Below are 10,479 nucleotides of genomic sequence, written 5' to 3'. Positions count from 1 at the left end.
AGCCTGCCACGAGGAATGTCAAGCAAGTTGCCGCCCAACTTCTCAACAAAAGGCTCACCCTGAAGCGCTGCTATGACAAGTCGAGCCACCCACTACAGTCCTATATAGTTCAAGCTGATGGGAAGAATTATAGGAGAAATCGCCGCAATATGCTTCCTGTCGCAGAGCCACCATCGCCGCAGCTCGTTGATGACCCAGACCAACAGGACAACAGCCCCCCTACAGTGGACAGTTCTCCCCCACCACAAATGCCAGCATCACACACGGTGCAACCACAACACCCATCCTCTCCCCAGCCCCAGTCCACAACGCCCTCACACATTGAGAATCAAGACACACAATACACCACACGCTCAGGTCGCACCTGCAAACCAAATCCCAAATACATGTGAAAAAAAAAGAAGAAGAAAAGAAGAAGGAACAATCCCATCTATCCAGCGTGTTTAATATTGGGACATTTGATGTACTTAAACTCTCAAAGTGTTTAGTAGGCTATGAAGAGGCCTAAACGTTAAAAGTGAAATAAGAAGTGTTCAATTAACCTTATTTGTTTGATTTAAGTTGCAATGTTTACCAGCGCTATTTTGTTGACGGTGCTAAAGACGAAAAGGAGAGGATGTAGATCATTTGCTTAAATGATTATAGTTTGTTCATTATGAGCCACCGGAGCCGCCGCTGTGTGGCCTCATCCAATCAGAATGTTAGTTCCCCTTTGCTTCCGGTTTGTATCGCAGTTGATTGAAGGCTTGGATTAAATGCAGTCGTTTTATCTCGGTGTGATCCTTGACTCATACCAACCAGTAGGAACGTTCTACACCTGAAGTTAATATATCAAAACAATCAGCAACCCTGTTTCTAAAGCATACAGTGTCAAAATTCACTGTCAAATGGACGTTGGCGAAATGATGTGTACACCGCTTTAAGTCCCAGCCTGCATTGTAGAGAGGCCGTGGTTCAAAAAGGCAACTTCAATCAAATGCATTTTTTTTTTCTAGCATGGGTATACTAAGGAATCTCCTCTTAGTAGCCTACGCGTTTTTGACGCAATGTGAGAGCCGTTTAAATATTGGAGCTATTCTGTAGTGGCGAAAAACCGTGGTCGGGTTTTTCCTATAACGCCAAGTTCCAAGGTTTTTATCCTTTTGCCACACGGAGGAAGCAGCTGATGCCATTGTTTGACGCGCAGTTTGTGTCCGAGAAAATAGTGAGAGCTTGACTGTCCAAGGCCGTCATTTATTGTAAATAAAATATAACAAATAAGGATGCAAAGCAAGTATCTATATCAATGTGTTTCACAAACAGAACGTTCAATAACTATCTGCTCGTCCGCCTTCTCCCCGTCATGCACTCCGTCACCTATTTAAAGGGTGCACCATCAGCACCTGTCGCAGGTGTTCAGTCATCACAGGTGGGAAAGAAGGAGAAATTACCTACGGTATAGGAACCCTAATAATACCAACGATTACAATAGGGTTCCTACATCATTCGTAGGACCCCTGATAAATTCTAAGGACATGCAGGCATCTCATGTTCTCAGAACAATACCTACTAGCAATCATTTCCTTATTAAACCAGAAGGCCCCTCAGGTCCTCAGAACAAGAACTTCTAACCATTCCAAGGGCCTGCCTGAAGTCTTTCTTTTGCTGCAGCAACCCTTTGAAAGAATGTGCTGGCTGCTATCGCATCCACTGAATCCTTTGGTGTTTTTAAATCAAGTTCAAATTGATTGAATGAAATGGAGCACTTGATGCATTGTTTTCATTATCATGCGCCTATGCACTCCTTTCCTTAACATGCTCCTAAATTAGACTGTTGGTTTGTGTAGTGTAGGCTTTGCATACACTGTAAATATTCGGTACAGCACTGGTACCAACCTGGTCTGTTTTTTAAGGAGCTCTATATATATATAAATAGAATAAACTAACTTAAACACAGAAAAAAATATATTTTATGTATTTTCTTATCGTTAACATAAAACACCACAATCTTTCCCCAAAACAAGGGAACATCTAGTGTTAGGCGTCAAGAGGTGATCGGTTGAGAGTGTGGAACGCTTTAATAGGCCTAGTGTATAATGTCACAATACATATAGCACACAAATCCTCATAAGTGCATGGGTAAATTGGCCATGGACTCATTTTGACAACAGTTCGCCAGAGCGTCCATTGCGTGATACCAATCAGCATTCAGCACAATGGAGAACATCTGCGACGGAGGGAAAGGAAGACCAGGTAACATTTAAAAGCTGTGCCACGTTTCTTCGGAGGGGAAGCTGGAAGCACGTGAGAACCAGGAAACCTCCAGGACCCGATTTGGACGGGTCGACGACTGGATCCAGCGGACCCTATCCCAGCAGGTCCTAGGGAGCACGCACGCCGGACGAGGTTGGCAGCCACGCAACGGAGCGCCAGACGGGAGCGACCTCCCGTTTCAGGGCCGTGACCAACCAGCCCGGAGAGACAAGAACACTGACTCTTCCGTGGCTCAGGGAGCCATAGTATTCATTTGGTTTTCCCCGTGTTGGGCACAGACCCGCGCGTTTTCCGTTGTGCAATGAATAAATGCCCCACATTGGGCTTTGAATGGACCTTGGCGTGTGGTAATTCCTGAATGATAGAGACATTCCTGGGGCCGGGTCGCCACATTAGATAAACACTTATGCCTATAATGGAAAACACTGGATACATTTTGAACACATTTTATTTCAATTTAACAAGAGAACATTAGTTAGCAGTCACCTGTCTCCTTTGTCGATATTTCAGAGTTTTGATGAGATGCAGCCAAAATATCAATATGTTCATGATGATGTAGAGAGAAAGATTAACAATGCTCAATATAACGTGAATGTAATGTGGAGGAACACAAAAAGGCAGACACATAATTTCCAAGAGACCCTGAGAAGCCCTGGTGCCTTGTTACTCAGCTGACAAATAGCAGGACAGCAAGACAGCAATGCTGGTGGCTGGGTTAGCATTGTAGCAAGGACCTGGTCAACAGAGGCATGTAGCTCAGGGGTTAGTACGGGCCCGTTTCCTGCCTGGAAGAAGCATTACAAAATAGGGAAGCATAATCCTACACATTTTATTTGTCAGATGAATTAATTTAAAATAAAATGTAATTATGCTCAGAGAGGTAGACCAAAACAGTAAAAAAATAAAAGTAGTAAAAAGTATATTTTGCACACCGGCATAAAGAAAAGCTTTTCCTTTGGATTTCAGAAAGTCGAGCATGTGTGACACTTTATGGCTAAACTGTACAAGCAAAACCAAGCAGTCAAGAGAGTAGAATGAAGTGGGCTTACAGAGCTGGACAGAAACAGGTTTGATATTTGCATTATGTAAAGCCTTTTAACGCTATGTACAGCCTGTATAACTGTGTACTTGTGGAAGTGTGTTAGTACTCAGTGGAAGGAGAAGCTGGAAGCAGGGAGGCCTCCACACCACTGGCTGATGAAGGTCAGCACATCCTGGCACTCTGGGCTGTGCGTTGTCTGCAGGGCGCGCGCGCACACACACACACACACACACACACACACACACACACACACACACACACACACACACACACACACACACACACACACACACACACACACACACACACACACACACACTACAATAAACAAATGTTGTCTTTCCATCTCCGTTGTGCACGTTGCTATTATCAGGGATGTTCAAGTTACCCAAAGTCGGAAAATCTAAAATTGGACCGGTGAATAAATGGTTAATACTCATTTTTTACAGCACTTTTCAGACCTATGGCCACTCAAAGTTCTCTACAATTCGTCGATCAAATTCATCCATTCATACACAACAACTTGCTATTCATTCAGCCATTCATACACTCATACATGCACAACGGCTTGCTTCTCATTCTGCCATTCACACACGTTCATGCACCAACGGCAGTGACCCCCATGCTAGGCAGCAGCCCCCCCTGCTGCTGCCCACACTACATTTGTCAGAATAAAGAAAAACAACAATAAATCGGTCGGTAAAGTAAGGATTTTCATTGAACCAAGTGCCAAGCACTAACAATCACTAGGTTTACCCATTCCCTATATACAACAAAGATGTTACATAAGATGCTTCACAATGCTAAGTACTAAGTGCAATGACGTACAACATACAATAAGTGTGATGTTGTATATAGCATGCTTATTTCACTGTGTGGTGTCAGTGTGCCCTCTCGCCGTCCGTTTCGCTTTGTCATCTGGTCCTGATAAGGACTAGTCTGGCTGTACCCAGACCAAGCTCAATCTACGATTGAATCTACGGACCAAGCTCAATCTATGATTGAGCTTGGTCCGGGGAGGCTGCCGTCATTTTCTTCAGCGCAAGAGGCGTGATCAACGGGCCTAGTTCAAATGACTTTGTACGCAATTGGATAGTCCTTCAACCAATCAGACCAACGATCCGGATGACGTACTATGCAGAGGGACAGAGAAACTCCAGGCAGGTGTCAACAAACGTGACCTGTATCTCAACGACCTATGCATGGTTACTTACTCACTGCCTCGTTTTGATCATTTGTTGCAAATCAAAGTTGTGTATGTTGAACATGCTTTAATTTAGTTTAACTAAAGTATGTTTTTACAAATGTCAATGAAGTGTGGGGGAGGGAAATGTGTGTCTCACTTTGGTGGCCATCAGGAACTTGTTCCAGTCATCCTTGTTGGAGGCCTTCCCTGGAGCTTTGAAGTCCATCTTGTTCCTCAGCACGGGGTAACCTGCAGCAGGTTAGACATCGTTCTGTACTACCAGTTATCATACATCAAACATGTTTAATGCACTGCTGCTCGAAGTTTCTATACCTGATTTAAGCAAAGAAAAAAGAAGTACAAAATAACCAAAGCCTTCAACCTATGACCTAAAATAACATTGAAGGTCATGGCATGGGAATGAAGGGCACATCGATGCACAATACGCTGGTTGACACTAAGGACGTCACCACCAGGACACATGGGGGGTGAACCATTACTACAAGGACTGCGTGAGGCTGAGTGACTGCATAGTGACTACCTGAGGCTGAAAGATGGGAAGAAAGAAAAGGATGGAGAATTGTGGTTAAAGTTAAAGGTAGAGCCATATTCCACGTTTTACGGTTATATCATAGGGTATGTGTGTATGCTACCAGTGATGTCATATCATAGGGTATATGTGCATGTTACCAGTGATGTCATATCATAGTGTCTGTGTGTATGTTACCAGTGATGTCATATCATAGTGTATGTGTGTATGTGGTACCAGTGATGTCATATCACAGTGTATGTGTGTATGTTACCAGTGATGTCATATCAGTGTATGTGTGTATGTTACCAGTGATGTCATATCATAGTGTATGTGTGTATGTTACCAGTGATGTCATATCAGAGTGTATGTGTGTATGTGGTACCAGTGATGTCATATCATAGTGTCAGTGTGTATGTGGTACCAGTGATGTCATATCACAGTGTATGTGTGTATGTTACCAGTGATGTCATATCACAGTGTATGTGTGTATGTTAACAGTGATGTCATAGTGTATGTGTGTATGTGGTACCAGTGATGTCATATCATAGTGTATGTGTGTATGTGGTACCAGTTGTAGAATATTGGTGTATTTTAGTGTCTCTCTTTTGTTCACATTTCTAGTCTAGGAACAGGCCAGGGCCTCTCATACTGATACAAGGTGTTAACTCCAACATTCTGCCATTGTTATGTCTCAACAAGGTTGAACCGACCTGGTCCTCCGGGACATAGCCAGGGCCAGATACCTTATCAATGCTGAGAGTGCGTCTGTTCACGTGTTATTCATGTATCCCCTTTTTGTATAATACTCGCCCCAACCCTTTGGTTCGACGAGAAGAGGGTTCGACAGCCAAGGAACAAGTCATCGACCACCGGGTCCACTATAGATTATTCAACCTAAGTCTGTATCTCGCTGTATTACATCCTGGAATAAACCATCTATTCAACCCTCTAATCCAACCTGTCAAGCTGCTTTGATTTCGACTTCAAGAATTACTACTACGACTGAAAATACACAACGCAGAGTCTGTTTGAACAGTTTAGAAATAAGCTGAAATCTAACACAGTGATGTCATATCATTGTGTATGTGGTACCAGTGATGTCATATCATAGTGTCTGTGTGTATGTGGTACCAGTGATGTCATATCATAGTGTCTGTGTGTACGTGGTACCAGTGATGTCATATCATAGTGTCTGTGTGTATGTGGTACCAGTGATGTCATATCAGAGTGTATGTGTGTATGTGGTACCAGTGATGTCATATCACAGTGTATGTGTGTATGTTACCAGTGATGTCATCATAGTGTATGTGTGTATGTTACCAGTGATGTCATATCAGAGTGTATGTGTGTATGTGGTACCAGTGATGTCATATCAGTGTATGTGTGTATGTTACCAGTGATGTCATAGTGTCTGTGTGTATGTGGTACCAGTGATGTCATATCATAGTGTCTGTGTGTATGTGGTACCAGTGATGTCATATCATAGTGTCTGTGTGTATGTGGTACCAGTGATGTCATATCATAGTGTCTGTGTGTACGTGGTACCAGTGATGTCATATCATAGTGTCTGTGTGTACGTGGTACCAGTGATGTCATATCATAGTGTCTGTGTGTACGTGGTACCAGTGATGTCATATCATAGTGTCTGTGTGTATGTGGTACCAGTGATGTCATATCATAGTGTCTGTGTGTATGTGGTACCAGTGATGTCATATCATAGTGTCTGTGTGTATGTGGTACCAGTGATGTCATATCATAGTGTCTGTGTGTATGTGGTACCAGTGATGTCATATCATAGTGTCTGTGTGTATGTGGTACCAGTGATGTCATATCATAGTGTCAGTGTGTATGTGGTACCAGTGATGACGCAGGGCAGGGACCGGATGCCAGTGCTGGTGGCCAGCAGTGAAGCTTCGTAGGTGTCCCTCTCGTCCCTGGGTAGAACTTGCTCCACACGCTGGTCCATGGAGACGGCCAGGACCCAGTCCCTGATCTCCTCCCGCTGGGCCTCCTACAAACAGACACATAACAGTCAGACACACAACAGTCAGACACACAGGCAAAGGCATTTCTATCTTTAGTGTCAAGTTCTGAGTCTATCCTGATATTCACAACATCTTTAAACATCATTATTCAGACTATTGGATCACAACATCTTAAACATCGTTATTCAGTCTATATTGGATCAAAACATATACATATATAAAGATAACTATATATTAAAGTCTGCCAGCTGGATAGAGCTGAGGATGAATTAAGGTCCTCACGCTGACATGCAGCTTGGAAGGCACTGGAACCTCGAAGGGAATGTCCGTCTCCTGGAAGTCTGAGTGGTCCAGAGTGTCCAGAGTACCCTCATCAATCCCCTGGACAGACACACACACACACACACACACACACACACACACACACACACACACACACACACACACACACACACACACACACACACACACACACACACACACACACACACACACACACACACACACAGTTGGAAAACAATCAAATCAAAGGCAACAGCAAAGTTTGCAGGTCATGCAATTCATGAATTATTCAGCACATCACTGGGCCAACACCAATGACAACCAATCAGAAACATTTGTGGCTGTGGTTTAAGTCACGCTGGGATTTGCTCACATCAGCCAGATCCAGAAAGTGGTTGAGGAAGATGAAGGCCATGTTCTCCCAGCCTACGGCCTATCAGAAAGGAACAAAGAAACCAGTTCTGAAAAGAGCATGTTATATTCCAGTTGAAGATGGTCTTTTATTTCCCTGTCATGGAGCTCCAGGTGAACATGTGGTCTTTTTCTGTCTGTACAGTAGTTAGGAACGCATCTCTAATAGCACCATAACAGCTTTGTTCTGCTTGCGTCACATCTCTTAATCTCCTGAGTTGAAGTTTATTGCTGTAAACGGGTGAACCTTCCCTTTAATCTCTAAACTGAAGGCAGAATATTTTATGATCATTTGTGTACTTCCATATTAAAGCATGATATCTGCCGTATGGATGCAGCAGGTAGGGTCTTGTCCCAAACAAGACAGCGGAAAATATCATATAGCTTGCCTCAATAAAGAGTATCTAGTACAGGGGTCAGCAACCTTTTCAACATGCAGTGCCAGTTTGACATTTACTCGTTAATGAGTGTGCCTTAAGCAACAATATATTAAATATTAAGCTGAATTATGATACAGCGACCAAAAACATTTCAAGAAGAACTGGAATTGGATTACTTCCATATAGTCCACTATCATGCATCAAGATTTTAAATGTTTTTTTTGTTGTTATATTTGCTACATGGGCTTACAAATTATGATTACATATGTCCCATCTTAAAACACCATTTTCAGAAACTCATTCAAAAACATATTTGCACTGTGAGAAATGTAAAAAACAAAAATAGATGAGAATGTTCAAAACCATCCACATCAATATCTTTAAGACATGTACAGCTTTGCAAAATGAATGCATACAGGCCACTTGCAGCTATATTGTAAATATTTTCTCCTCAATTGATCCCATTTCAGAACACTGCTTTCAGTAACTCATTTAATCATATTTGGACTGGAAGGAAATGTCCAAAACAGAACAAAGTGCAAAAAAAATCTGTAGTAGTAATTATGCTGCCGTATTGTGCGGTGTGATTTATAATTCATTATAATAATAATAAAATATAATTGATAATATTTTTTTTAGTGTGCCAATGATTCTGATTCTGTCCCGTGCCAGTGGTGGCACGCGTGCCTAGGGTTGCCGACCCCCGATCTAGTAGACTAAAGTTTCATTACAGTAACCTAACCTATCAATAACCTTGTGCTGCCATTCCAACAGCCACTCTCAAGTTGCTTATTCAGATCTTGTTCTGAGTCTCAGCTGTCACTCTGGATATAGGGGACTTTATTAACAATCTGGCCATGGAGCCAGCGGGTTAATGGCTCCCTGGGTCTCACCCTGCAGGCCAGGCCCGCCTCATAGAAGGCCTTGTCCGCAGCCAGCAGCTCAGTGTGGCGCAGCAGAGAGATCGACAGCTTGGTGGAAATGCTCACCTGAAAACAAAATAATACAGATTCAATTTGTTAAAATAAATAGTACCCCAATATCAATACCACATTCCTGAACTTCACTACTTGCTTACAAACTGGACACATGTCTTATTGGTGTGTGTGTGTGTGTGTGTGTGTGTGTGTGTGTGTGTGTGTGTGTGTGTGTGTGTGTGTGTGTGTGTGTGTGTGTGTGTGTGTGTGTGTGTGTGTGTGTGTGTGTGTGTGTGTGTGTGTGTGCGTGCGTGCGTGCGTGTACCAGCTGGTCCACTCCTTTAGCAGCACATCGCGTGGCGCAGTAGTGAGCTATCAGCAGCATCGTCTCAAACTCCTCATGGCTCGGGCTGTTGGCCTCTGAAGACTTGGAGATATTCTCACACTATACACAGGTAACAGAATTATGGACCATAATTAACACACAGAAACAAGCTCAAGTAGAACATAAACAGTGTCCTTGAGGCTGGTATTGTCTTAGTTCCTTTATTTAAAATCTTAGCATTAAATAGTAGATCAGAAAGGTCAAATCGTACATCAATCTATGTCGAAGATGCACCAGTGATCATCAGTACTAGCACATAGCTCAATAGGTGTACCAAGGTTCTGAGCTAATTAAACACATTTAATTTACATTAAAGTCGTAAAAATAATCTAAAATGTAATTTCTATAAATGAAATGTAAAAAGTAATGGCTAAACCAAACCATGTCCTTTTCTGTTGTAGTTTTTGTGTACAGCTTATCATCAACACTGGTATTCTGTCACTATGTCGGTCCTGACCAGCTGCTCCGTTCCACTCACCAGAAGCAGCAGAAGGTTGCGGAGGTCTGCCCACATGCGGTACCCCTCCGGCCCCCCGCTCAGGTTCAGCAGGTCAAGGAACAGGCGCTTATAGATGTTGAAGTTCTAAGGGCCCAGAAGGGAGGGAGATACAGTTAACAATATACTCTCACATTTAAGGTGCAGTGTGAAGAATTTAGTGGCATCCAGCGGAAATTAATAGAAGCTATATTTTGAATATCTTATCGCCCCTTAAACCTTAAACCTTGGAATGAGCCTTTCTATCTACATTGGCAGTGTAGTGTTTCTTCTTCTTTTCCAAAGGAAACCAGAATGAACTAACTAACGCGCTACAGGGTGCTGAAGAACTTTGTTCAAATCAGGGTGTAGAGCGGGAGGCATTGCCTGTTCAATCTTTTATGGGCAAGCTCCTGCAGGATACCACCAACCAACGCCACCCTGCTCCACGGTCGACTCTCTCCTGGTCTCAACTACTCTGTGTTGCACTGTGTCTCATTATGTGCTGCTCACCCATTGTGCGTTACTGTCCCACCTTTAAGCCTCTTATTCAACACAAACAACATTATATCAAAACACAAGACAAGGGCGGGGATATCAACCTCCCAATCATTGCCTGCTAACATACTAA

At 43.0% G+C, this 10,479-nt stretch overlaps 1 protein-coding gene across 1 annotated transcript in view; it reads right to left on the bottom strand.

Annotated features, from left to right (window-relative positions):
* Positions 1-1,617: 1,617 nt before the first annotated feature.
* ift172 (intraflagellar transport 172) overlaps positions 1,618-10,479 on the bottom strand; it is a 71,877-nt gene continuing 63,015 nt past the window's right edge. Inside the window, exons 41-48 of the mRNA XM_056581939.1 lie at positions 9,852-9,956; positions 9,314-9,433; positions 8,965-9,060; positions 7,654-7,713; positions 7,281-7,379; positions 6,871-7,024; positions 4,639-4,730; positions 1,618-3,491 (exon numbers count right to left, since the gene is read on the bottom strand). Of these exons, the coding sequence (XP_056437914.1) occupies positions 3,402-3,491; positions 4,639-4,730; positions 6,871-7,024; positions 7,281-7,379; positions 7,654-7,713; positions 8,965-9,060; positions 9,314-9,433; positions 9,852-9,956 (816 nt within the window). The 3' untranslated portion in view covers positions 1,618-3,401. The remainder of the gene's footprint in view (positions 3,492-4,638; positions 4,731-6,870; positions 7,025-7,280; positions 7,380-7,653; positions 7,714-8,964; positions 9,061-9,313; positions 9,434-9,851; positions 9,957-10,479) is intronic.

This window comes from Gadus chalcogrammus, chromosome 21, assembly GCF_026213295.1.
Source record: "Gadus chalcogrammus isolate NIFS_2021 chromosome 21, NIFS_Gcha_1.0, whole genome shotgun sequence".
NCBI classification, from domain to species: Eukaryota; Metazoa; Chordata; class Actinopteri; order Gadiformes; family Gadidae; genus Gadus; species Gadus chalcogrammus.
The sequence above is the reverse complement of the archived record's forward strand: the minus strand, read 5'-3'. Positions and strand labels throughout refer to the sequence as shown.